The sequence below is a fragment of the Rhineura floridana genome, chromosome 12, assembly GCF_030035675.1.
Source record: "Rhineura floridana isolate rRhiFlo1 chromosome 12, rRhiFlo1.hap2, whole genome shotgun sequence".
Classification (NCBI taxonomy): Eukaryota; Metazoa; Chordata; class Lepidosauria; order Squamata; family Rhineuridae; genus Rhineura; species Rhineura floridana.
Genome location: NC_084491.1, coordinates 45,268,284 through 45,296,050, shown reverse-complemented (window position 1 = coordinate 45,296,050; position 27,767 = coordinate 45,268,284). Strand labels below are relative to the sequence as shown.

The 27,767-nt window shown below is 45.9% G+C and overlaps 2 protein-coding genes across 7 annotated transcripts in view; both read right to left on the bottom strand.

Moving 5' to 3' along the window:
- Positions 1 to 184: 184 nt before the first annotated feature.
- Positions 185 to 15,547, bottom strand: SLC37A4 (solute carrier family 37 member 4). Of its 4 annotated transcripts, none has more exons than XM_061593494.1 (10): positions 15,443 to 15,547; positions 8,304 to 8,772; positions 7,082 to 7,314; positions 5,416 to 5,659; positions 5,045 to 5,203; positions 3,667 to 3,752; positions 2,623 to 2,736; positions 2,323 to 2,388; positions 1,594 to 1,732; positions 185 to 1,511 (listed from the first exon to the last, which is right to left on the bottom strand). In XM_061593494.1, the coding sequence occupies exons 2-10, from the start codon at positions 8,449 to 8,451 to the stop codon at positions 1,345 to 1,347; spliced, it is 1,356 nt and encodes a 451-aa protein (XP_061449478.1). In that variant the 5' UTR covers positions 8,452 to 8,772; positions 15,443 to 15,547; the 3' UTR covers positions 185 to 1,344. The 4 variants fall into 4 exon arrangements, with proteins under 4 accessions (XP_061449478.1, XP_061449477.1, XP_061449479.1 ...); XM_061593493.1 differs by having other exon boundaries at positions 15,383 to 15,489; XM_061593495.1 differs by lacking the exon at positions 2,323 to 2,388 and having other exon boundaries at positions 15,383 to 15,487.
- Positions 15,548 to 16,587: 1,040 nt separating this feature from the next.
- HYOU1 (hypoxia up-regulated 1) overlaps positions 16,588 to 27,767 on the bottom strand; it is a 24,434-nt gene continuing 13,254 nt past the window's right edge. For all 3 annotated transcript variants that reach the window (XM_061593491.1, XM_061593489.1, XM_061593490.1), the window contains exons 17-25: positions 27,314 to 27,490; positions 26,472 to 26,671; positions 26,221 to 26,308; positions 25,773 to 25,895; positions 22,985 to 23,118; positions 21,963 to 22,047; positions 20,104 to 20,356; positions 19,732 to 19,821; positions 16,588 to 18,934 (exon numbers count right to left, since the gene is read on the bottom strand). In XM_061593491.1, coding sequence (XP_061449475.1) covers positions 18,873 to 18,934; positions 19,732 to 19,821; positions 20,104 to 20,356; positions 21,963 to 22,047; positions 22,985 to 23,118; positions 25,773 to 25,895; positions 26,221 to 26,308; positions 26,472 to 26,671; positions 27,314 to 27,490 — 1,212 coding nt within the window. In that variant the 3' untranslated portion in view covers positions 16,588 to 18,872. The remainder of the gene's footprint in view (positions 18,935 to 19,731; positions 19,822 to 20,103; positions 20,357 to 21,962; positions 22,048 to 22,984; positions 23,119 to 25,772; positions 25,896 to 26,220; positions 26,309 to 26,471; positions 26,672 to 27,313; positions 27,491 to 27,767) is intronic.

Below are 27,767 nucleotides of genomic sequence, written 5' to 3'. Positions count from 1 at the left end.
AGATGTGGGACTTGATTATTGAGCTGGGAGTAGATGAATTGTCTACTGGGCTTTAGCATTCAGGGAGAAGAGTAGTTGGTGAGCCTGGTTACACACCACTGAAGCTGTAGTGGTGAGCCAAATCTCAAGGGGCCTCTGCCCAGTGGTATCCTGCTATTTAAGAAAAAGCCTCTGCACAGGAACATATGCTTCTTATATTTTATTGTCCTTTATTGTTGGTGGTGAACACTCAATTACAATGAACATGATTTGGAATCCAATCTAACAGCCCACTGTCTGTTTTCAGTTTTACTGCAAAGATCAGCTGCTCATGCCAGTTAACTGTTAGAGGCCCCTCAAATACCTGCAGAATTATCCAGGGAAGTGTCATGCTGTATTTCCTTACCCTAAGAAGGTGTTCACTTCCTCATGATTAAGGATTGGGGAGGCAGTAGCAGCTCTGTACTTGTGGTGCAATCCTACATGCTTACCTTTTTACTTTCTATTCCTTACACAAGTATTCCTTTTAATCTATTTATATTTTTCAATTCAAGGTCTGCATTCCCAAGGGTTGCATGAAGTGGAGCCAGAGGCAAAAGTGGAATAAGCGACTAATGTACATTTTGATAGTTGCCTAATTTTCCTGCACTCACACATCCCTCTCCTCCATCCACACAAGGAAGAGGCATTATCCACATTCAAGAACACATTCCAGCAGGCAAACGCACTAAAAGAGGATGCACAGTAGGTGTGTGGCCTGGAAGGGCCACATTTGACCCCAGTCCTGAGCAAAGTACACATCACCCTGTTCTTCCTTGCTTAGCGATAGCCAAAAATGCTAAGATTAAGTAGTGAGGCTGCCTCCTCTATGAACATCTCCAGTTTCATTACACTTCAGTGGACTGCAGATGGTCTTAGAAAAGAGTTATCAGTGTTAACTGAATGCTGAAGCTGCAAGAAGCAAGGAACACACTAGAGAAGAGCTCTGTAGGTTAATGGTGGAAAACAATGCCTTACTCTCCAGGCAGTGGAAAGGAATAATCATAATGGTTACCTACAATCCATGTGCAAGTTGCCAGTGAGATCAGGAGGAGGCTGGTATCTGACTGCAGGTAGAACTGCCAAACCTTGGCTTTGCCAGGGAGAAGCAGGAGAGAGTTTGGTCCAAACCATTTTGGCAGCTCCTGATGTTTTAAGGGACAAAAACTGGTGACAGTTGGTAATTATTATTTTTTTTTACAGAAAACATCCAGGTCAAGGGTGCACTGTCAAAGCGTGGTTCTGCCTCTGATCTAATAGTTGTCCCCCCCCCCAAGCCATGGTTGCAGTGGGAGACTCCTCAATGGCCAAGCTACCACTGATGCTTTAGTCAACCTTCTTTGGTACATGGCCCATCTTGGTACGGATGTTTCTCAAGAAGAAAAAGGCTACTGTGCTGACAGTGCAGATAATTTCTGCTACCCAGAAGGCTGTCCCCCAGCTGTAGTGCTTGGCAATAGTGCTGAAAGGTAGCCCAGCCAGGAATCCTCCAACTGAAAAGAGACGGAAAGGACACTTGAGGGCAAGGGGAGAGTATGTGTTGCCAACCTCAGTCACGGGCAGGGCTCCACTCACCATTTGCCATGAGTGCAACGATGGCGTGGGAAGTTCCACACAGGTTTGATGGTGCACTCTCATTGGCTATTACTCCAAACAGTGCAACTGGCCCATAAGAGCTGAATCCAAAGATAGCTCCTAACAGCAGGATCCATACCTAGCAAAACAAAGCCAAAAAGACAGTCAGGATGTGGGGGTGTGATACAAATTCCAGCTGCCCTGCAGCTTGCTATCTGTACCCCTTTCCACCCTGCTATCTGCAAGGTGGCGTCTCGGGCCACAGTTCAGAAATCTTATTCGGTGAGAGCTTTCAGTTCCATTTTTCTGGGGACAAGGGAGCATTTGATCAGGGGGGTCAGAAGGTGCTTTTAACATAACAGTTTGCAGATGCACACATTGCAGCAGCCCCCTCCCACCCAGCAACTGCCCTATAGACTGTAAAAATCAGAACTTTTAGCACACTGGCCTGAATGTTTCTAAAGCAATAGCATCTACTAGGGCAATCAAAGGATTACATCCTCTCTCCCCCAAGCACCCCAGAAGCCATGTCTACCCTTTTGCCACAGCCCGGCCTCCCTGTTCTACTGCCTATGAGATGCACTTGTCAGAAGACAGATGTGTGAAGCAGCTGGCAGCAGGGACTGATTTTTTTTGTTTCTTTTAGATATTTATAGTATTCTTTCAGGAGCCTAGTTCTGAACAGCACAGGGGAGAAGGAAGAATGAGAACCTAAGGCAGGATAAAGACCTCGTGTTCTGTTAAGCCCACTAGGTTAGCAAGAGGATGGAGCACTAGAATCCAAGAGTCGCTTTCCTGAGAGAGAAAAAGAAGGAAACAATGAGCATGTTGCACTAAGAAAATGGCAGAAAAAGAGAGGAAAGGGTGTAGTAACAACAGTCCAACCTGCCATTCGGAAAGTCCCCTATCACACTGCCCATCAGCTTCAATGCTGTAAATCAGCACCCTGCTTTCTATTTCAATTATGTCTGTCTTGTCTAACTTGAGCTGTGTCTGCTTGTGGCAATGAACGGCTCTTGTATGGCCTACCTTAGGAGAGTTGGCTGTGACTGTGACCCGGAAGAGATACATTGAAGCTGACATGCCTGCCATCATGGACAGGAGAAGTGTGTGTCGAGGGTTCCCATAGGCTGACAGGCCCACCTGCAAGACATGAGATGGGGGTGTGGTGGCTGGTAAATGGGCTCCTGTTACATAGCCACCAACTTAGCAGTTCCTGTGCACTCCCTAAACCCGTCCCTGTTATGGAGCTAAACCTGTATTGGAATCCACCTTGAAAGTCTGCCTGTACAGCCCACTCTGGTGTAGCCCTCTGTGATGTTCCTATATATTAGTGTATATATGGTAAGTGCTGGTTGTTTAGAGTATACATGGTAAGTAGTGAAAGAGGAGGGGGAGTGAATGGGCAATAGAATGCTTGATGATTGGCTGAATGTTTAAAATGGCTGACAGTATAAATGAAATGATGACAGGTAAATCTGGGTGAATGTGAGGTGGTGAATTGTGGAATCTGGGGGGAGAAGAGAAAGAGTGGATGGCTTGGTGGGGTTTAGAGAGTTGTTTACCAGGAGGGAGGTGGAGTTCGGATTAGTATTGAGTAAAACCATATGCTTATGTGCCTTAAGAAGAAATCTTGTTAATCTTGTTAGCTTTGTTATCTGTAATAAATACTTAATTTGGTTTACCAAAGGCCTGATCCTTGGCTGGGGTTTCACAGACCAGAAGGGAGGGTAAGGTAATGACCAAGGCTGAAGGGGAACTGTAACAAATGGTGGCAGCGGTGAAGAGAATAACAATACCAGTATTCAGAGTCTCTGGGAATACTAGTATTGGGACGTTACTGGTGGTTGCCTAGCAGGGGGATCTGTTGAGATCTGTGCTAGAGCGGGGAGAGAAATCATAAGAGAGAGCGGTCCGGACTGGTGGAGTCCCTGGTGGTGCCTAGAGACAGGCAGTAACCACGAGCAGGTAGGAACCTGACAGGGAGAGCCAGGGAAGGACGCCTCACACCCTCCCAGAAACAGACATTCCGAAAGAGCTGTCCTTTGTACTGCATGAGGTGGGGTGACTTACCCGTGCCACTGCTTTGTCCGAAAGATAGCCAGCTGCAATGCTGCCAACCAGGCCCCCAATTTCCAAGGCACTCATGTAGGAGCTTCCTACAGGGTATATAACAAGAATGGTAGCCAGTTGACACTAGCAAGGGAATCTGCACTTGGGGATTCTGCTTCCTTGCAGAACATAGGAATGGGGGATTTGCCAGGCTAGCAGGTCCTCACCTGCTGCACTAACACTGCTCAGCTCAAAGAAGGGCAATTTCTCAGACATTTTCCCACTAGGAACTTTCCCAGGAAATCATTAGCATATAGCACTGGGGAAAGCTGGTAGCAGGTTAGAGCAAGGATCAGCAGCCTTCTTGGTCTGTGGACATATTTGGAATTTTGCAAATGTGTCAATGAGCACCACCCCCTCTGGTTCCTTCCCTCTCCCATGTCACTCTTCCTCCTCAAGCAAAGAGGGAAAAAGAGGGTGCATGCACACATGTATTTTCCTTTTCCATGGTATCTGTGTAAAAGATGGTGATCCAGTAGAATTAAAACAGATCCTCTTGAATTTGCATGATTTTACAAGGGTCCATCCCAAAGAACATCGTCAAATTAAAGCTTATGATAGTAGACTGCTCAATAAAAATCAGATCCAGTGCTTACCTGCACCACAAAAACACTGATCCAGGAAGGGATTCTCTTCGATATTCATGATTTGACATAGGATGACAACAAAACCACCAACACAGAGTTGGCCAATGATCTGAAGGTGGTTTTGTAAAAATTGAGGATCCATAAAGACCCACACCTCAGATCCATGATTTTGCACCATGGTAGCACTGGAAAGTATTGCATCTGTGATTTTTTATGATTTAGTCAATGGAGAAAGATGTGATCAGTGATTCAATAGTGGTAGTAAGCCTGTGAAAAACAAGAAACTCCATGTTTCTAGATGTGATGTGTGTATGTGTATGCATGCATTGCTCCCTCTTCTCCAGTACTCCCCTGACTTCTGCAGCAACCACATTCTTCCCCTTGCATCCCCCTCACATCACTGTTTTCTTTCCCTCCAATCCTTTCCCCCCCACCCGTACTCTCTGTTCAGCTGCTGATCTGAGCCTTGAAAAGCACAGAGAGCTGCAAGAGGAAGTGGGGAAGAGTGTTGCTCTTCCAAATTTCTCCTCTGTGTGCTTTTAGGTATCCTCTCTAACTCCTTCATGATGGAGGCAGCATGGGTGCTTCACTTCATGAGCACCAGGGGAAGTCCGCAAGGGAATCAAGTTGGTAACCCAACTGACTCTTGACACACAAACCAACTCTTGTACATTTTCAAGGGTAGGGTTAATTGTCGAACACTGGCATTTGATCGACTCTGGAAAACATAACATCAGGCTGCTGTCTCATACCCACAAGTGCAGATTGTCCTCTTTCCTGGATGAGAAATAGCTGCCCCCAGTCTGTACAGCATGTCTTCGCACCAAAGACAACCAGGTAGCCTGTAGAGAGGACCCAGAGGTATGGGGAAAGCAGCAGCTCAGTCAGCGTGCTGTCCTTTGCCAAAGAGCCTGCAAAGAAGATGCCATTACTCACCTGAGCCGAAGCCAAGCTCCGACTCCCTCTTGGCCAATACAGGAGCATATGATGGCTTCCTGAAGGACGCTCACTGGAGCCTCCTAAGTGCTGCCTCTCTTTCTCCTCCTCTACCAGGACTACCTGCTCCTTCCACTTTGCTGCCACTAGTCCCCCATTAGTCAGTTCTCGCCTCCCAGACACTCACCCTTTTTCCCTTTCCTGGGCCCCAGCTCAACGTTGGGCAGTCCCACATCCGAGGGCTCATTCTTAATCAGGAGCAGGCACACCAAGGAGGCAACCACACACAGAGAGCCGGAGAGGGCCAGGGTTGTGCGCCAGTCATAGCTCAGCGCCATCAGAGCAGCCACAATGGGGCCCAGCCCTCCGGCCAGGTTCATGCTGGTGGAGAGGATGGCCCACCAAGTCCCAAACTGGGAGGGTTCAAACCACTACACAGAAGGGAGAGAGAAAGGACATGAGTTGGGGCAGGTCCCAATTCCAGGGCCTGGCATGTATACTGAAGGTTCATGTGACACTATCGCCTCCCCAAAAGCCTCCAGGCTGGTCTTGGTGGCCTACGTCTTGCAGGAGACACTGCTGAGAGGCAAACCAGTTCCCCAAGGCACATCTCAAACTGTCCCTCTCAAAACACATTTTGTTTTATACCACTTTACAGCATGATGGCCCTCATGAAAATGAAACAAAATAAATTAAATCCGAACAAGGTAAGAGGCTCACACCTCACATAAAACAGGAGACAGACAAAAATGGCATAAACCGGGAGCAGGCTCAGAAAGGCAGGGCCAGGGCCTTGGGCAAAACCAACTCCCAGCAGCTGGTAAGCAAAGGGCTGCCTACAGTTGGGCCCTACAATGGAAAGGACAGTAGCTTTGGAACAGCGGCTTCTGAACAGATGGAAGGCTGACAAAAGGAGCTGGACTGGGCTTGCTTCCTTTTTCTTACAGATTGCAAACAAGGGGATTTGGTGCTCCCAGAAACACTTGCAGACCCAAATCTTTCTGCTTCTAAAGGTCACAGGGGCAAACAGGGTCATATGATGCAGCCAGGACCTGACAGTGCTGCCCCCCTCACCTTCCTTGCTTGGATACTGCACTAGCAATGGCTACTGATCATAGTGGCTACATATGCTGCCATCAGACTCAGAAGCATATTCTTACCCAGTTTGCTGGGGAACAACAGCTATTGCCTTCATGTCCTGCTTATGGGCTTCCCCAACAGCCATCTGGTTGGTGTCTATGGAAAACCAGGTGCTGGGCAAGGTGGGCATCTGATCTGACCAGCAGGGCTCTTCTTGCTTCCTGACGCTGTTTGCACACCAGCTCCTGGCTGCAGGATGGCTACACTAACACAGACAACACTCTCCACCGCAAGGCCCACTTGCTTAGTGTCATCTGATCATTTCTTTAGGCAGCTTTGACAGGCGGCGGCTGCTGCTGCTGAGGGCAAAGAGGATGGCAGCTTCCTAAGAATATCTCAAACCGCCATGTGATATGGTATGTGATTTACAGCTCTCACCACCACTGCCAATTCAAGCGCACCAGAAATACGGCACTTCTTGGCAGCACAGAGAAGTGGCAAGGCCTCCATCTCCGCAGCTGAGGACAGGAAAACAGCAAGTGGGCTTCTGCTATTAAGAGTCTGCAAATCTCTCAGCTGTAACAGAAACAGTTGCTAAACAGCAGCAACCGATCAAAGATCATCCTCTAGGCTGCCGCCTGCGGCTTCCAACTCACATTGCTCTCCCCAGAGAATGGACTCCCACCGACTACTCTCACGGCATAGGCCCCCCTGCTGGAATCTTGCTGCTAGGAGCATCTGGGAAAGCAGTGGCCTTCTCTATACATACTTACCTTGCGCAGTACCTTCCCGCACGGAGGCCACCCCAGGCCCTGGGCCAGCCCATTGAGGAACCACAACCATGCGAAGATGGTGACGGTAGAGCTCCAAGAGAAGACCACATTGACTAAGCCCACCAACAGGAGGCCAGAGGAGAAAAGCCAACGGGCACTCATTTGGTCAGAAAGGACCCCACTAATGAACTTGCTAATGGCGTAGGCTCCAGACTGGCTGCTGGTGATGAGACCTGCATTGGACAAGAACCCAGAGACAACCTTCACTGGACAAGAACCCAAAGACAAACCTTTTGCTCATGGTATGGCGAAAGAACCTGGTCCAAAATGGTCTCTGTCAACCAGGCCCAGGCTTCCTTTGGCCTTGGTGGCATCAGCTCTTGACCCAAGCAAAAAGTTAGGCAGCATTTGGCTTAGATACAGTGGCCGTTTCAGAGACTCTAGATTCTGGCACCCTTCTCGCTATCACCCCAAGCTCCTTATAGAGCATTCTGGGGTCTGCATTCAGTAAAGTCCACGTTGCTGCTCTTTCTCCAGGCAAAAAACTGAAATGCAGATGATCCACAACTGGAAATATGTCGCTCAGGCTTTAAGCTGGTCTATCTCAGCCGCTTCCAGCTTGTTGGTAAACAAAACTGTCGATGAGACCTTTGGCTGGTATAATCCTCAAGTCACCATATCCTACTGAAAATAAGCCTCAAAAGAGAAACAAACACATTCTGCCCCTGCTTCTTCTATTTTCTCTCCTGTGTTGAATTATAGACTGCAAGGCCCCTGGGGCAGGGGCTTGATATAGTTTTATCTATGTCACTTTACATAGTAGAAGAACAAACTGATACTAGCAGTAGTATCAGATTAAGAAGTGATGCAGTTCTTCACAGTGGACATGCTGCGTGGTTAAGGGGGTCAATTACAGCCCAAAGGTAGGCAGGCTCTCTAACAGCAGTGACAGCCTCTATCTGGAAATGAAAGGGAATGTAAGTACTCCAAGAACCCCAACTAGCAGCCTCTCAGTTCCAGCCTGGCCTCGAAAGAGAATGAGAACCCTGGCAAAGCAACAGTTGCTTTCTAAGGGAGTCCCTATGTACAGGGAAGGAAAGTTCCTCAGAATCTCACATAAATCTTTGAGCACCACAACTGTGTCCTGCAGCTCCAAACAGCTTCTCTCTAAGGATCCCAGGAGAAAAACATGCACACACTTTCCCTCAAAGGAAGGTCTTACCTAAGTCATCTTTGTCCAGGCTTATCTCTTCCATGATGGAAGGCATCACAAACGAGAATGTTTTCCTGTTGAAATAGTACAGGGTGTAGCCAACGTACATGGCAGTAAATATCACCATCCGGTAATAGCTGTAGCTCTTTCCTGCCATTGCAACTTCAGAGCTGTGCCTCTAAGGATTGAGAGAAGGCGCTTACAGCAGGAAGATCCGTTCTGCCTTTAGAGCGCAGTTTACAGGAGCAGCAAAGCCGCGTGTCAGTGTAAGAGGAGGGGTGGCACCAATGTGCTAGAAAGAGGAGAGAGAGACAGGGACCCGGCAGCCATCCAAGGGCTTGAGCAGCAAGGGCTTTCTGCTGAGCTGGGGCTTTCCTGGAGTTCTCTCTTGCTCACAGTTCTGCTCATGGCCACCTTCTGGAGAATAATTAACTCCGGGAACACAGCTGGACACACTGTTCAGTATAAATCCATCCACCTATAGTGAAACAAACAAGAGTAGCTGGGAATAAACAGAGCTCTCTTCAGAGTGGAAAGATTAACAAGGATTTCCTCACTCCCACTACACTATGACCCCTGAACTCAAATAGCACAAGATGAAGTGGGAGAAAATCAATGCCTTCCTGGAATAGGTCTAGAGCATAATCCATGACAGGAGCTGAGCCCTACTGCTTCAGCAGGAGATAGCTTTCTGTGGGCTGGAGAATCTACACAGCTTTGCCTTTCCTACAAGCAGAGTATTGCTCCCAAAGGTGCAAAGCTGCAAAGACATCATTTTGCAGTCACAAACACTGACAGAGAGCTTTGCCAAGATCAGTAAGGCAAGAATTTATTTATTTATTTATTTCGGTCATGGACCAGCCAAATAAGGCAAGAAGACTGTATGTTTTAAGGAGGAAAAACAAAGAATCTCCCTTTCTTTCTAGGCTTGACTCCCCCAAGCTTATCAATGTAAAAGACTTTTATCCTGCCTTTCAGCTTATCAAAATTCCTAAGGCAGATTCCAACTTAAGAGCAAAAATATAAAAATATCAGGGCACATAAATGTAAAATTATGAAGACAACATAAAATCGAAAGTTAATTTAAAGCATAACCCTGATGTTTTGCAGGAGAGCAGTATCTTTATACTTTTATAAATAAATAAATAAACGATGGGCAAATGAAACTGGCACCCTCATTGACATCTTTTCAGCACCAGATAAAGACTTATCTTTTTTTCCAGGCACTTGATGGACTAAGATGGTGTTGCTTACGTTAAGTGTGTTGCCAAAGCTTTCTGTGGCTGCTATGGGGGTTGTTTATTAGCGGTTAAGGTGTTGGACAACGACCTGGGAGACCAGGGTTCGAATCCCCACATAGCCATGAAGCTCACTGGGTGACCTTGGGCCAGTCACTGCCTCTCAGCGTCACAAAAACCATATTCATAGGGTCGCCATAAGTTGGAATCGACTTGAAGGCAGTACACACACACGGCATGATATATTTAGTTTGGTTTTTAACAATGTTGTAAGTCACCTGAAGACCTTTGACAAAAAAGCAACTAATAAAGCCAATAAATATAACTGTTTTAACTTTGGAAGGGCACAGGGCAGGGCCAGTGTGGGGTGCCGCCTGGGGAGAGTCCTGAGGGCCGGGGAAGGAAGCTTGAAGGGCCACACTTGGCCCCTGAGCCTGAGGTTCCCTACCCGTTTAAAAAGTAGTACTGGAAGACTTTTGCTCTGCCCTGTAGTACATGTGCTATGGAGGGCAATGGGACTCTAGTTTGTCCCATCATTTAACATGAAGCTGTTGCAGAGCAGCTATCAGTATGTTGATTACACCCAGCTGTTTCTTCTTTTCAGGTTGGATTCAGATGAGACAGCTGTTCTGAACAGGTGACTGAGCTTAGCTGTAGACCAGACCTCAGGTGACCCCTCACTGGCCCTGTCCACACCCTTCTGAAGTGCTTTTGCTTCGCTAGCAGGCATCCTTGAACTGCGAGAATGCCTGTGTGCCTGGATGGAAAGATGAGCATCAGTGTGTAAAAAAACTTATGCATGGCTGCTGGAATGCGGCCATTGTACAAATGTAAGAGTTACATCTGTTGCTTCGCCCACATTTTCCCTCTGGTCCCACCCACCACTCACATGTGCCCTGGAAGGTTGCCCATGAGATGAAAATGTTCCTACTCATTTTAAAAGAAGCTACATTGCTTCTTGGAGTCTCAAGTATAAGCCTCCTTTGCTGAGATTGTGTGTTTTATCATATGATGACTTCACAGCATTGTTTCCAGGCATCACTAGTCTGCTGCCATTTTGTGTGTCCTGTCATTGGAGCCTTGGAACAAAAGGATACATTTTGTTTGGGAAAGTAAGGATCCTAGGATGAAATCACTTGAAAGCTTTTGCTGGGTCTCTCTATCAAAACATACAAGGGAGTGTCCACATTCCCCATACACACCCGTGGGACCACCTAAAATCATTACCATTGGGCTAGAGAAACCTGCAATTTCAAGTGCTCTTAACAAAAAGTCCTTTAAACCCCACCTAAAGCCTATGCCACAGCTGGTATAGCACAGCAGGGAGGAGAGCCTGGCTGGGAGTCCAGTCTGTGTGTTCAAATCCCCACTCGTGTCTCCTGGGTTTAAAGGGCCAGCTAAAGATCACCCCACAGTGAGTGGCTCAGGGGTGAAGCACCCTACCATCTGTGCAGCCATGGGCAAGCGGCATAGTCCCAAGGAGCCCAGTTGCCCCCCAGCTGACAGTTGCGGCCAAGGAAGGGGCTGGCTTGTGCAGCTGTGGCAAGCGGAGCAGGTCCTAAGCAGCTGGGGAGGACTAGCCTCAGAGGGAGGCAATGGTAAACCCCCTCTGAATACTGCTTACCATGAAATCCTATTTGGGATTGACTTGAAGGCAGTCCATTTCCATTTTTCAAAGCCTATACCACCTCCTTTTATCTAGGATCACCTCATTCTTTTTAGACTAGATGTGATTTTTGACCCAGGATTCCAAGGAGATCCCCAAGAGATCCTACAAGGTCACAAAATCAGTGATTTCAGAAGCAGCCCTACTGGCAGACACTCTCGCTTGATTAGCCATTGGAAGTCCTGGCTGGGTGCTTACCCTTGCACCTCTGAACCCCTAAAGGATCCCAGAAAAAGATTTTGCTGTGATAAATGTAGCCTTCGTTTGGAACCCTGGCTTTGACTGCCCTTCAGGTGGACTCAACCCTAGTAGCACTCGGCCACGGCCAAGAAGTTTCTTTTTGGATTTCACCATGATGCTAACGATCCTTGTCCCCCAGCCCACTTTCAGAGAGCATAAGGAAGGAAACATCTAGCCTTCGCTTCTGCCAGCTTTTCAGTTCCCAAGGCTGTCCCTTTTACTTCCCCTCCCCAGAAGTTGAAGAAATTCATTTCACATCAGGCCTCCAGCCTTGGGGAGAGCCTGCAGTTAGCTATTAAACTGCCATGTTGCTACATACCTTTTCAATGTACCCTGCTTCCCAAGTTACTTCACACTATCCCTGTGTGGAACCTGCTGTGTTTCTGGGCCAGCTCTACTCTTGCGCTGTGTATTTTATTTTTATTGTGCATTGGAATTTTAATATAAACTGTTCTGGGATTGGTTTGGCAAGGAAAAGCAGGTAAGAAAAATGATAAAGCTACAGGACTTAGAGAGGGCTGCAGTGAGAAATGGTTCTTCTACAATTCTTTCCCAGTTGTGTTTCAGAAGGGCTTATTCCCTGAAAATGAAGTAGTGGTTTGCAGACATGTATCCTGAGCAAGCCTGATAAAAGCATGGGCATATTTATTCCAGTTTTTCACAGCCTTCTGAAGGAGGGTACTCAAACAGTGCCTGAAAGCATTTGGAAAGCAAGAAGTAAAATAAAAAGGAAGCCCATCAAAACAGTCTTGATACAAGTCTGATGGTCAGTGGAGTTATCCTTATACTGAATTTTGGCCAAAGAATAATGATCAGAGTTGGCAGTCATCAAGGTGGAGGATTGGGTCAAGGACAGAACAGGGCTGCAAAAGCTTTTATGTTCACCTTTGTTAAGTATAAAAATGATATCCTGTCTCTTGTTATACCACTCTCTGAAACAAAGACTGTCATACAGGCTGTTCCATGTTACTTTACAATGAATGCAGCCCTGTGTGAATACGGTCTTAGAGTATCTTTTCATATAAAGTCCAACATGCCTACCTACCCACATCTTCTGACACACATGATGCACTGCGTCAGAGTAATCTGTGAAATTATTCAGTGCGGCCTATGCAATAACTGCTTTTGGAGTGTCTGTGAACACCTCCCACTTCAAAGTGCTTTTATAGATTGAAAAGCCCTAAGGAAGTGCTGAGCCCTCACCTTGTTTAATTATGGTGGAGCTAGCAGTTAAACTTTAGCTTATTTATCCACTGAGGTAATTTTGTTTACTTTAACCAAATGCTTGAGATATAAAAGGAAAATAAATTCAAGCTGTTTTATAGACAACTCTCTGGCTCAAGGTAACCTCTAAAAACATATTGTTGCAGAACAGGATGAAACAGGTGGTCCTCTTACAAAAGCAATGGAAGGCCTTTGGAAGTGTGGAGTGCAAACCTTTCCCAAATAATATTTTTCCTACAGCCAGCTAAGTATTACTTTTAAGTAGCCATAGTTTAAGAAGGGCCCCAGCATTTGTAAAGGGGGATTGCCTCACACAAAGCTGGGAGGAGTTCATTGACTCTCATTAAAGTCATTGGTCATGCAGCCAGGGGTTTTATCTCAGGCAAGGAGAGAGCAACCAGGTGCTGGAGCAACTAGAATTAACTTTCTCAGGAAAAGAGCCTGAGGAACTGAGGCAAATAGTGGTTACAAGAGACAAAGTTCTAAGCCTTCTTGACAAATTATCAGGCCTGGTTGGCATCCATTCCAGAATTTGTAAAGAACTTGTGTGAAATTACTGATCTTCTAACAAAAATATGCAACTTGTCCGTAAAATCAGCTTCCATACCTAAGGATTAAAAAGTGGACAATGTAACAAGAAGTTGTAAAAAGTCATCCAGGAAATTACAGGCCAGTTAGCTTAATATGTGTTCTGAGAAAACTGGTGAAAAGCATTATTAAAGATAAAAAATACCAAGCATATAGAAGAACAAGTCTTGCCAAAGCAGACCCAGCATGTCTTCTGCATGATTAAGTCCTGAGATGGTATGAGGCAATTAATAAATGAAATAACTTTTTAACAGTTGAGTGTTACAAGCATAGAGGTGATCCAGCCTATACTGTGTACTTATGGCGAAAAGGACAGTTCCTCTTATGAATCAGTAACTGGTTAAGAAACAGGAGACAGTAGGAATAAATGGATAGTTCCTCCTATGGAAGAATATAGAAAGTAGAGTTTCCCAAGGATTGGTATTGGGACCTATACTTTTTAACTTGTTCATAAATCATATAGTTAGGGGTGAGCAGTGAGGTAGTCAAGTTTGCTGATACTAAATAGTTCTGGATGGTTAAACAAAAAGGGATTGTGAGGAGCTCCAAAAGGATGTCTCTAAACTGAGTGAATGGGCAGTAAAATGGCAAATGCAATTCAATGTAAGCAAGTGACAAGTGATGCATGTTGGGGCAAAAAAACTTAGTTTCACATATATGCTAATGGGGGTCTAAACTGGCAGTGACTGAACGAAACCTTGGGGTCGAAGCCGATAGCTTGATGATGTTAGTCCAGTATGCGACAGCTGTGAAAAAGGCAAATTCCATGCTAGGGACCATTAGGAAAGAGAGTAAAAATGAAAGTACCAGTATCATAATACTGATACACAAATATATGGAGCAAAAAATATATGGAGCATTACTGTGTACAGCCTTGATGGGATTCACCTAAAAAAGGATATTGTAGAACTGGAAAATGTTCAGAAAACCAACACGATCAAGGAGCTGAAGCTTCCACATGAGAAAACTTTGTAACATTTGGGTTCTTTGGTTTACAAAAAAGGAAAGTAAGGGGGGACATGATAGAGGTGCACAAGGTTATGCATGGTGCATGTAGAGAAAGACAATTTTTATCCTCTCATAATACTAGAATCTGGGGCTATCTAATGAAGCTGAATGTTCTCAGGACAGACGAGAGGAAGTAGTACTTCAAGTTGAATGGCTTTAGAAGAGAATAAGACAAATTCATGGATGATAAGGCTATCAATGGCTATGTCCAGTTATGGTTCTAAATACCAGCTGCCAATCACAAGAGAAGAGTGTGCGCTTGCACTCAAGTTCTGATTGTGGAGGATTCATCAGGCTTTTCTTATGTTCCCTTGGGCATCTGGATGGCCACTGTGAGAACAGGATGCTGGACTAGATCAGCCAGATTCTTATTGGCAAGATGTTTAGATCAAGGGGTTTAGGCATTTCTGCATTGTTAGTACTGTTTCAAGAAATGATCTTTATATATTTTACACTCTACATACTAAAATTATAGGAAACTTTAAAGCCACGTAATCTAAAACACTCTACGTGTGACGCTGCCCTGGAAGCAGAGAAGCCGTCCGGGTGGGGGCTGGAGTGACACTGGGCTCCTTCAGAGGAAGGGTGGATTATAAGTTCAAATAATAATAATAATAAATAAGCAATAAAGACAGCCGGGTCCTGACTCCCAGGTTACGACGACGGTTCTTAGCAAGCACCCACTAAATTCCAGGTATGGGGGGGAGGAGGGAGTGCAGCTTTGGAGGCCACAAGGAAAGGCGTGGTGAGGATGGAGAAGGGATCAGGCAGGTGGAATTGGGGAGGGTAGTGGCGCAGAGGCAGGCGGGGGACGAGGGGCCCACAGTCGCATTCAGGTCAGAGCGCTCCCCCCCCGGCCTGGGCAGGCTCGGGGCGAGTCCAGGCGGCGAGAGACAAACACAGCAGGGCCGCTCCGCTCCTGCTTATTCTCAGAGGGCTCCGTGAGTGAAGGTCTTGTTATTGCTGAGGCGACCCGCACGCGCCATCTCCCGCCCCGCCCGGAGGAGCCCGAGCGCCATCGCAGCTCCGAAAGGCGGCCTCCTGGCGCCCACCCCCGTCGCCTCAGGCCTCCGCTCAGGCCCACGGGGCCAGCACACAGTTCAATACGCCTTCCCAAGCCAGACCTCGCCTATTAGCCGCCGCCAGCCAAATCCTCCATACCGGTCGCAGGAAACTGGGCTAACCTCATTGCGGCTCCTCAAAGGCCCTCGCCCAGAAGCTCCCGCTCGCGGAAGGCATACTCCTCGCCCATTGGGTAGGGGGCACGCCACTCCCCGCCCTCCTCCAATCAGCATGGTCCAGCCGTGCAGGAGACGCTGCCTTTCGCGCGTGTGTAGTTCCGCAAAGGCAACGCTTCCCTTTCTAAGCCGTGGCGCTCGTCCGAACCGGCAGCAGCGCACGCGCACGTCCTACCGCTGAGTCGCCTGTGATGCGATTCCAGCTTGAGCGCCCGCGCGGAGAGAGCGGTTCCCGCCAAAAAGCAACGGCCATAACCAACTCCGCCTGCGTGGGGGTCGGGGTGGGAGTTGAAAAGGGGGCTGCAGCTGCGTGGAACCTGCCTTTCCCTCACACTCACCCACAGACTCTAAAACATCTTAAAAACAAAACTTTAGAACATTAAAAACATATTTAAAAAGTATCTTTAAACATCTTTTTAAAAAAAACTTTACAAGGCAGTAGGAACGTGGGAGGACAAGAATTGAAGTGCCAGGCAAGCTGAAGCAGCTGTTAAATAAAATAAAAAATGAACGGTAAATGAGTGCCAGCCTTCGTACCTTAGCCAGCGGCTTCCACAGGCGAGGCTCCTCTCCTGTCAAAAAAGAAGGCGCAGCTGAAAGCATCAACACCGGTGACGGCGCAGGGCCCTCCCTTTGGGCCAAGAGTAGTGACTGGAACTTAACGCGAGGCGGGATTCCACAAGGGAAAGAGGTCCAGGGACAGGCAAAGCCGCCTACTCTAGGGCAGGGGTAGTGAAGTGGAGCCTCCAGATGTTGCCAGTTCTTGCCTCCCTCAGCATCCCATGCCAACAACTTCCTGAGGGTACCATGTTGACTACCTCTGCAGTAGGGTATAAAGGGAGGAAGGCAGCAAGGGGCAGGAAATCTGCACTCTGGAGCCACTACCAAGTTACATTATTCCCTGCCCCCCAATACCAGAAGACCAAAGGGTTGGGGGGGTTACAAAACAGGCTGCCCCTTGCATCTTTTAGAAATCCATTGATGAACCAGTAGAATCACCTGTTTGTGCCAGTAACCGTGCAAACCCCACCAGGCAGATTTGGAAATACTTCCATTTTTAACCTTCCATTTGAAAAGAGAAAACAACTGTAGAAAAGCAAGTTATTTTATTGAAACCATTTTCAAAAGGAGCAAATACATTTCAACTGAATGATTTAAATGTGATGCCCCCGTTCTCCTTCCCTCCCTCCTAAAAAAAGTTAACAGAACTGTCCAACAAGCACCTGAACACAGATGTAAAACAAAACTCCAGACACTACAGCTAAATAAGTGCCAATATGGCAAAGGGAACTTGCACAACGTTTCTGCTGAGTACACAGGGAGCGGCAGAACAGGTACTCGTTTCACCCATTGGCTTTCTGGACTGGGCTTAGTTGGGTTTTAGGCAGTTCTCAAAAGGCAGCAGCAGAGGAATGAAGAAGGAGCTGTCCTCCCTTCATTCCCAACTTACATGAAAGAAAAATGAACAATGTCTAAGCCTGCCATTTTCAAATGGGGAAATAAAAAAAGATAGACACATCACAAGGCAAACTCAGGAAAACAATTTTTCAGGAAACCAAGAATTTTACATTCAGATTCCAATTGCTTTATCAAGGCTAACAGTAGAATGCACATTCTGCTCAAAACAGAGGTATGCGAAAGTTTTTAATAAGGTCAGAAATTCAATTCTCACCAAAATCTAAGTATTCAACACACATTTTAACAGAGCCAAAGACATATTTGTGTATGTACACAACTGGGAAAGATGGAAGGCTAAAATTCCAAGCACAAGTATAAAGCTTATTGAAATTAAGATGAAGGGGCTTTGCAACATGCAGCACACAAATTTAGTTTCATTTTCCTTGCTTGCTCTGCTCTAGGAGCATTTGGCATACCACTTCTGCCTAAATACACAGGAGACAAATTCCTCAAAGCTGCAGGTTAAGACGAAGGATTCTTGCAATAAACTCCGGTAAAGCAAACCTGTTTCCAAACTGATTTTAGGGACCAGGAAACAGTGCTTGGGAGTGAGTTACTGACAACTGTGTTGAAGACAATAGGCTTGCGCTGTGCTCCAAGAATGATATTCCCTTGAAGGAACAGTTTGAGCACTGTGTGTAGGGGGAAAAGAAAAAGAGCTGAATAAACTTTTTCCTCAACTCTGTGACTTTGCTGGGCACGTACCCTAGCTCATGTACTTCTGAAAACTGAAGTATCAGAATTTCTTTTCCTACAGCCACAGCTGTCCCTACTACACTACTAAGTGGGTGAAGTGGGAAGGTCAACTGCATGGTAAGGTAACTGAGCTATTAAATAAAAGACAAGAGAGAGATGTGCATGCACCCCACCTGAGACAGCAAGCTTTGTAAGCTGACTTCCCAAATTACTATATAACTTGAACAGCATCAAGAAACGCAAGATTAAGAACAGTGTCCAGTGTTGCTAGGAAGGCAATTAGAAAGCAGACCCATGAACTTGGGCAGCAAAAAAATACATAAAGAACGTCATATATATATATATATATATATATATATAAAAAGAAGACTGCTGACCTTATTTTGGTTGGGTAGAACAGCCTCCCCTTTTGTTACAATAGCGTAATCTCATGGCCATATTAGAAATGACTGGAGTTTGGCAAAACTCCCTAAGGTAGTAACTGATGGTAGAAAGGAGACTGTGTGTGCCAGTCTCTTTTATGTCTTATCAATGGCTATACCTGCTGGTCTGTAACTAGGAATTAAAAGCCTGCTTTTCAGGAGTCTTCATTCTATATCACTGTTAGCTGCTTGAGCACTTTGGTTTTCCTTCCAAGTATTATCAATTTCCTTTACTCTCCAGTCCCGTTTCACCAGTTTCAGTTACACAAAGGCCCCCAAAATAGAAAACTGGTCATCAACAGCCCTAGAGCAAGGACATAAGGGAACTTGCTTATGCAAGCCTAGTCAATGCAGCATAGTAAGAACATGATGAGGCTGAAGCAGAAGGTTCCAGCTGTAGGATGGAAGTATCTGCAAACTGTTGCAGACCAGTAATGTCTATCGCTCTTCACAAGATGAAGCTGAGTTTGGAGAACTGGGGTCAGGTGTCATTTGCTAGAAGAGTTTCAGGTAAATTTAATCTACCAGTTCGAAGTGGCAATTCTAGGGACAGTGCCGTAGAGAACACAGCTAGACTTCCCAATGAGCTCAAAGTCATTTTTTTAAACAAAGTAAAGAAACGAGACAAACACACCAAAATCAGCAACAAAGAAATACCCAACAAAAAGGAAAAAAATGTACAGCTCTATTGCATTTTGTTGTCAGTCTGTGCCATGTTCCACTAACCAGGTCCATTATAAAAACAATGGAGTTAACTGTAAATAAATAGGTCTTGATGCACAAGGAGTTTTAAAGAACTGTTATAATTCATCATTTGTTCTGGTGTCTTCCCTTGTTTCTGATCTCTTGCCAGTTTGTGGCCCTGAAAGGAATAGAAGAATAAAGTGAATAAGAAATGTAACATTGTAACTTTTTTTAAAAAAATCAATACATTGTTGTAATAATGGTATGTAAACTGCTTTGTGAGGTCCGCTTGAAAAGTGGTGTATAAATGCATTAAATAAATAAAATAACACACAGAGAACAAATTTTCAAATCAAAATAGCACCAGGGAAACCTGTTCAGAACAAGGGCACATTTCGTGCAACTAGAGGGCAGCAAAGTTAGAAAGCAAGAGCATGCAGAGAAGGGCATGGTTTGAGACTCAAATAGCCCTGAAGCATTTCCTCCCCAGTGGAACTGGTAACAATGTAAGAACAGGAACAAACTCAGCTGATGGTGGGGCACTAGGAATGTTCGATTTTTCATGCAACATGCATCTCGAGGTAAAAGGGTGCCACTTCTGAAAGCCTTGCCCAGACTTTTATTTATAGCTTTTTTTTTTTTTTTTTTACAAAAAGTGGCATTTGTCAATAGTGCCAATCCTAGTGCAGTGCAGGGACGAGATGAATAGGAAGAAAAGGGTATAATAAAAAAAGTTTGATTTTTCAGGCAACATGCATCTCAAGAATAGCAATTGGCTGTGTGCCACTTGAAACCCACACATTTGTGGAATACCCTCCTCTACAGAGGCTCATGAGATCCCAACAACCCTTCCCTCACAGGAGGCAAGGAGCCCAGGTGACCTTGCCAGCACCCTCCTTTCCTGAAGGGCAGTTGTCACTGCCTTAATGTCATGGCCTATGGAACTCCACTGCCCTCAACCCAAGGTCTCCTTACCTGAGTCTGGTCCCAATTCATCATCCAGTGGTGCACTCTCCTCTACGGGTGGTTCTTTGACTGGAATGGCATCTTCTGGTTTATCTGCTCCTGGAAGAAGAAGAAGAAAGTTATCCACAGTTGCAAAGGAGAAATCTTGCTAAATCAAGGTACGTGCAATAGCCAAACTGGACCCCTGCCATGTTCCCCCAAGAGAAATTTAACACATTTGCATCCCAGATCATGGAGCAACCAACGAAAGACTAGAAGAGGCAGCCAAGGCTGAGAGCCCTCTTTCACACCAAGCAGTCTTCAACAGGGTTGGTTTCAAACACCAAATAATCAGGAGGGGGAAAGGAGAAGACTCCAGTTGCTGCCACGGGACCTTCTCACCTTCTTGCTTCTCCTCCTTGGGAGGAATGATATTTTCACTCTCAGGAGACACAGTGCTGTTCTTGTCTGCTTCTGTTTTTGTGGTGTTTTCTTTCTTTTTGGGCTTGGGCTTTGCAAACTTGGCCTTGTTGAGGAGGTATTGTACCTCCCTGTCCAGAGCTGCAATCTTTAGCTCAATGTCTTTGGAAAGCAGAGTAGGCTTCTCGGTGGGTAGCAGCTTGCTCTGTTCTGCCAGGGTCTCATTCTTCCACAACTAAAAAAACAAACAAACAAACCTCAGACAATGCATCACGCAGCTCTACCCAACAAGACCAGTCTTGATTGGTCCTGCTCACTGCCAGGTGCTGACAGCCTTTTGATCTATCAAAATTCCACTGTGCTATGGATAATCACTGCTTAGAAGCCCCACAAGGCCTCTCCTGAACCATATTTTGACAACCTTTTTAAAAGTGTATAAAATTATACAGTGTGAAAAAGAGAGTAGACAGAAGTTTTTCTGCTCTCTCATGGAATACTAGATGTTGGAGGAATGCAATAAAGCTGTCTGGCAGCAGACAGGACAGAGAAAAGGAAGTACAGTAGGGCCCCACATTTCGGCGTTCTGCTTTTCGGCAGCTTTCAGTTAGAGTAAGGCCCCACTCATATGGTGCTTTTAAGGCGTTGGGTGCCTTTTTATTGACGGAGTTCCACTTCTCGGCGAGTTTCGCTTTTAGGCGGAGGTCTGGAACATAACCCACTGTATGAGTGGGGCCCTCCTATACTTCTTCACACAGCGTGTAAACCTCTGGAATTGCTTGCCACCAGTTGTGGTGAAGGTCACCAACTCAGATGGCTTCAAATGGGAATTTTACTTGCTCCTTGTAGGGTCCCAATGGAGATAATCTGGATAGCCACTGTGGGAAATAGAGTGTTGACTAGGTAGGCCATTGGTCTGTTCCAGCAGAGTTCTTATTACATCAGCCTGCCTCAGTGGCAGAAATGGGAAGCTCTGCTGGAAGACCAGCTTCATCAGTCTTCAACAGCTACCCCCTGAACTGTTTCTATGCCAGCTGGTCATGATAAGGACTACTATATAAGAATTGATGCCCGAGTTTCCTTTTTCTCCTCTTCCCTCCGTCCTTTTCCCTTTGTGAGCTGTTTTTTTAGGCTGTAAGCCTGTGGACAGGGGCTGATTGTATGCAAACCACTCTGGGAGCCCTTTTGGCTAAAGAGCAGGATATGATACAGTGGCCAGATTACTGGCTGGGGTTCCATTTGTATCTCACATAAACCGTTTAAAGCAGTTGTGTTGTCTGCCAGTTTGTTTCTGGTGCCATTTAAGGTGCTCGCGCAAGTGTTTAAAGCCCTAAATGACTTAGGCCGCAAATATCAGAAAGACTCCCTCCTTTCCTATTGACCCTCTGGGGTTTTGAAATCAGCACAGAGGGCCTTCTTGCCAGTTCCGTTGCCCTCAGTTCAGGGGGTAGCTGCCTGGGAGAGGGCATTCTCTGTGACAGTCTCTTAAGTTGTGGAATTCCCTCCTCTGAGAGGTATGTCTGGCACTTCATTATACAACTTTTGGTGTATGCTTTATGTCCTGGCCTTTTGACACTTAAAATATATTTTTTACAGTGGCATTTTCTGTTGTGAATGTAATTTGTTTTAAACTGTTTTCAGTATTGTATTTTAAATATTGTTACCTGTTCTGGGACCTTCTGATGAAGGGAGGGTTATAAATACAACGCACTAACTAACTAATGTTTGCTGTGAACCAAACCACAGTGATCTAGATAAAATTGGAGCCTAGGATAGAATACACACACAATATCTGGGCTTGGACACTGAACAAGATTTTCTGCAGCCCTTGTAATTCTTCTTACCGCTGTCTCATTTATAGCTTTTTCCAAGGTGATTAGTTCCACCTCTGTGAATATCTGATCAGCCTCTGGGATCATCCGAGCTCCCCTGCAAAAGCGAGTAAGAAATGTGTTTCCCTCTTGCCCTGCAGCAGTTTACACCTGCATCAAAACTGTTCAGTTGGTGCAATTGGCTCCAGCGCAACCTCAACAGCTTCTGCTCAAGACGTTACTGCAGTTTTACTATTAGGACTCTGGAGTAGAGGAGGATTATCTAACACAGAAAACGTTTGTAACAATTTCAACTGCTAAAGAAATATATGGACAGTTTGACAACACTGTTGCCAAGTGATATGGACCCCGGATGAAGCTTCAGGAGGTGGTTACAAGGCATGATTTTTCCCAGGGAGCACAGTTCCTCTTGTCTCAACAAACAATGCTTAGCTCCAGGTTTTGGGTCTCAGCTTGGCGACAAAGACATAGAACCACCAACTCTCATTCTACACAAAATATTGTGCAAGGAAAGGGGCAGGGGAACAGCTGGATATACTGCTGCAAAATACCAGCCCTCCATGGGAAAAGTAAACTCCCATCACACCCCTGATAGCATGTGCCTGTGCAGTATCTTGGTCCTTAGCATACACCCTTATTCCCTTCAAAGGCTACACAGTAACTCTCATAGGTAGGAGTCTAGAGTTCTATGCTCAGAATCTCAAATTCTGCATCCCAGGATGATCAGGCTTCACTAGCACCACATCATTTTCATATAAAACTTTCAACAGGAGAAAGTCTTGGGAAAAGACAACTCTGGAACCTGCAGTTATTTTCTCATGGGTGTCATTAGCTTGACAAAAAGACTTATTGCATGGCACAATACGATATGTCTCATGGAAGGCTGAGATTTGAACAGTGCCCCTCACAGCTCCCCATGCATGCCATTTGGTCCACAGAGAGTTGATCTCAGCTGATAGTTTGATCAAAGCAGTCCCCTCTGCCCCATCTGAAGTCCCCTTCTCTCCCATTAAACACAACTTGGTGGCTCGTACTTGAGGAAGATATTGGAATGATTGAGCAAGCTTTCGAGGGCAGCTAGACGGTCTGGCCACTTCCTTCTCTCCTCAATACGGAAGAAAAGGCTCCGGCACAGCTTCTTCAGTTCAGAGAGTCTTTCTTTTAGCTCCTGTGAATTGGAACAGAAATTAAATGTTAAGATTTTGTCTTGGACAAACCTCATATAGCAGAGATGGAGGCTCAGGAAGTATATGCTAAACATCTACAACCTATGCCTGCCCAGAGGCATGACGGAACACTTCTGTTCCGACCCAGTGTGCGGCAGCTGTGAAAAAGGCAAATTCCATGCTAGCAATAATTAGGAAAGGTATTGAAAATAAAACAGCCGATATCATAATGCCGTTGTATAAATCTATGGTGCGGCCGCATTTGGAATACTGTGTACAGTTCTGGTCGCCTCATCTCAGAAAGGATATTATAGAGTTGGAAAAGGTTCAGAAGAGGGCAACCAGAATGATCAAGGGGATGGAGCGACTCCCTTACGAGGAAAGGTTGCAGCATTTGGGGCTTTTTAGTTTAGAGAAAAGGCGGGTCAGAGGAGACATGATAGAAGTGTATAAAATTATGCATGGCATTGAGAAAGTGGATAGAGAAAAGTTCTTCTCCCTCTCTCATAATACTAGAACTCGTGGACATTCAAAGAAGCTGAATGTTGGAAGATTCAGGACAGACAAAAGGAAGTCCTTCTTTACTCAGCGCATAGTTAAACTATGGAATTTGCTCCCACAAGATGCAGTAATGGCCACCAGCTTGGATGGCTTTAAAAGAAGATTAGACAAATTCATGGAGGACAGGGCTATCAATGGCTACTAGCCATGATGGCTGTGCTCTGCCACCCTAGTCAGAGGCAGCATGCTTCTGAAAACCAGTTGCCGGAAGCCTCAGGTGGGGAGAGTGTTATTGCACTCGGGTCCTGCTTGCGGGCTTCCCCCAGGCACCTGGTTGGCCACTGTGAGAACAGGATGCTGGACTAGATGGGCCACTGGCCTGATCCAGCAGGCTCTTCTTATGTTCTTATGGAGGGCTCAGGGATATTAGAATGACAGCTCAGCCTTTAGTGTATCTAGTCCCAGGGGAGTTCAACTGCCTGTCCCAATGTAAACAGAATAATAGAATAGTAGAGTTGGAAGAGAACTATAAGCCCATCAAGTCCAACCTCCTGCTTGATGCAGGAATCCAACTTAAAAGTATAGCTGACAGGTGGCTGTCCAGCTGTCTCTTGAAGGCCTCCAGGGTTGGAGAGCCCACCACCTCCCCAAGTCATTGGTTCCATTGTCGTACTGCTCTAACAGGAAGTTTTTCCTGATGTTCCTGTAACTTGAGCCATTATTCCGTGTCCTGTACTCTGGGATGATCGAGAAGAGATCCTAACCCTCCTCTGTGTGACAACCTTTCAAGTAGTTGAAGAGTGCTATCCTATCTCCCTTCAGTCTTCTCTTCTCAAGCCTAAACATGCCCAGTTCTTTCAGTCTCTCCTGATAGGGCTTTGTTTCCAGTCACCGGATCATCCTTGTTGCCCTCCTCTGAACCTGTTCCAGTTTGTCTGCATCCTTCTTAAAGTGCGGTGTCCAGAACTGGATGCAGTACTCATGATGCCTAACCAGTGCTGAATAGAGGGGAACTAGTAATTCACACGATTTGAAAACTATAGTTCTGTTAATGCAGCCTAAAATAGCATTTGCCTTTTTGCAGCCACATCACACTGTTGGCTTATATTCAGCTTGTGATCAACAACAATTCCAAGATTCTTCTTGCATGTAGTATTGCTGAGCCAATCTTATAACTGTGCATTTGTTTCCTTTTTCCTAGGTGTAGAACTTTGCACTTATCCCTGTTAAATTTCATTTTGTTCTTTTCAACCCAATGCTGCAGCCTATCAAGATCCCTTTGAATTTTGTTTCTCTCTTCTAGGGTATTAGCTATTCCTAGCAATTTTGTATCATCTGCAAATTTAAGCATTAAAAATAAGCATTCCCTGCACCTCCACATCCAAGTCATTAATAAAAATGTTGAAAAGCAGTGGGCCCAGGACCGAGCCCTGCAGTACCCCACTTGTTACCTTCCCCCACTTTGAGAAGGAACCATTGATAAGCACTCTTTGAGTATGATTCTGTAGCCAACTGTGGATCCACCTGATAGTTGTTCCATCCAGCCCTCATTTAGCTAGCTTGCTAATCAGAATATCATGGGGCACTTAGTCAAAAACTTTGCTGAAGTCAAGATATATAATTATGTCCACAGCATTCCTACAGTGTACCAGGGAGGTACGTCTGGCAGAATTTGTTCTTGACAAATCCATGTTGGCTTCTCGTAATTGCTGCATTGTTTTCAAGGTGCTTACAGACTGACCACTTTATTATTTGCTCCAGAATTTCTCAGGGATTGATGTCATACTGAAGAGGGCACATAAGTGACACAGGTTGGTCACACATATGTAAACGAAGTGAGTCCCATACAACATTTGCAGCTATGAGGAATAAAGTGATGTGCCATGCCCACAAGGCCGTACCAGCAGGGAAGATCAGCCTGGCGTTACGCTCCAAGTTGCTCTGAATCGCTAGGAGAAATTACTTTCTTCCTTTTCTCCAATTCTGACAACTAACGCTGGCTATGATCTCCAAAACACTTTGACATGAGAAAATCACTTCTATAGTCCAGATAACCCACATGAAGGCACATGATGAGAGTCTTCAATCTTGAGCCTAAATATACTAAGACGTTTCCCCTGCAAAAGGTATGAACAGTTTGGAGTGATGTCCCAACCTTAGTTGTGGCTGTATAACCCTCCTCTTCCATCCAGCTGGAAGCTTCGCTCAGCTTCTTGGAAATTTCCTCTCTCTCTTTTTCCGTCGAAACAAACTGGTACTCCTCCTGATAGAGTTTGTCCTGGTAAGAAACACAAAGAAAATCATTTCTCTTAAGTTCCCGTGACTTTTGGGACTCCACGGGAACATCAAACAAACAGGAGTCTATGCTTTTATTTGCTCTCCCTCATCACAGAAATTTGGACAAGGAAAGCACAGCCAGACACACGTACCCAGCCTATTCTGAATTCTCTCACAGCTCAAGTAACCTTACATGGAAGACAAGACACAGAAGTCAAAGTGCAGCAGAGGTTTCACTAGCCATTGCTTTTCTGCAGCCTGGGTCATCTGATGCAACAAGCTGAATCCTCTAAAACTATTTCTTCCCTTGGGTCCCTTTCTCCTACCTGGGTCTCAAAGACGAAGGCCTCAAGGCTATTGGCAGACTTTTCTCTCTCCTGCTTCTCTAAGTCTCTTTCCGTCAACTCTCGCAACCTGATGTTGGAAAAGGGTGAGAAAGACAAGGCACCCAGGTCACAAATTCCTCTGAACGGCAGCGGACAAAGAACGGACCACAAAAGCAGTCTCATCCCACTCCACAACAACCCACAGATGAGAGGGCAGAGGCAATCCTGGAGATCCATGCTCCTAGACCTACTTTGTTATGGAGTCCTGCAGCTCTTCTGGCTGCAACTCTGGCACATCATTCACATCCAGCTCCACTGCAATCTCCTCCACCAGCTTCTGTTTTTTGGGAAGCTTCGGCTTTTTCTCCTCCTCGGCTACTTTGGCATCATTGCCCTCAGGGTCCTTTGCAGGCTCCTCCCCCTTCCCAGTTCCTGTCTTCTCTTGGGGTTCCTAGATGGGGCAAGTCCAGGACACAGATGCTGTTTTCAGGTACCAGCTAAATCCAACACTTGGTAGGCTAATTTTATTTTTAGATTTAGGCTGGGCTGGCCCTACCATTAGGCAGTGAGGCAACTGCCTCAGGAGGTAACTTCTGGGAGTCAGTCGCCCCCTGGCCATGTCCTTCTATTGTAGGACACAGCTGTGGGTGCCACACAGGCTGTCCCAGGCCCACATTAGTAGTCTGTTGTCCTCACGTGTGGTGGGCATCATTCCATTGGCACCACTGAAGTAAAAGATTCAGCTGCCAAGTCCAGTCATATTCTGTATGCAGAACTGAAGGGTGGGGGGAATCTTTATTTCAGGCAGGAAAATGTCTTGGACTAGCCCTGGATTTAGCCCTCACTTGTAGAAACTAGAATCTGCCAACTCTTCAGAAGGATCCCAACACAACCCCATGGACATCAGATCCTGAAAAGAAGTTTCCCATCCTTCTCCAATAAGTAGCCAAAGACTACAGTGCCTCAGGGGATTTGGAACTTAAAGGAGTAGTGCTCCTGCTCTGCGCTGACTTCTCCTCCAGAGATGCGTTCCCCCTGGTCCTCTATCATATAAAATGGGGCTCTTCAGTGAATCTCTTCATTGCCTACTCACCTGAGAGTCCAGTTTCTCTCTGCCCAACTCTTGTTGGTCCTCTGCTTCAGAAGTATCTTCAGCACCTTTCTCTGGAGCTGGGGATGGTGGTGGCTGCTTTTCATCCTCCTCACTAGCAGCCCCACTAATATCCTTCTGGTCCTCCTTTCCTGATTCTGCTTGGCTTTCTTCTTCCTCCTGGGCAGCAGAGTAGAAATTCCCAAGGGTCAGGGAGTAGGAACCTTGCACAAGTTGGCTTCTTCAGCCAGGACTTTGGAGGGACCCAGAAGGACCAGCCCAAAGTCATTTTAAAACCATCACATGCCAAGGATTCCTCCCGACTCCGTAAATGCATCCTCTGGTCCCAACCAAGAGCAGAGCTGTACTGAACAGCACCATAGAATTTGTAGGGGTTGGGCTAGGCTCCTCCCCCATCTTTTTATTAGACTGGTATCCCTTTTACAGTCCCTAATGA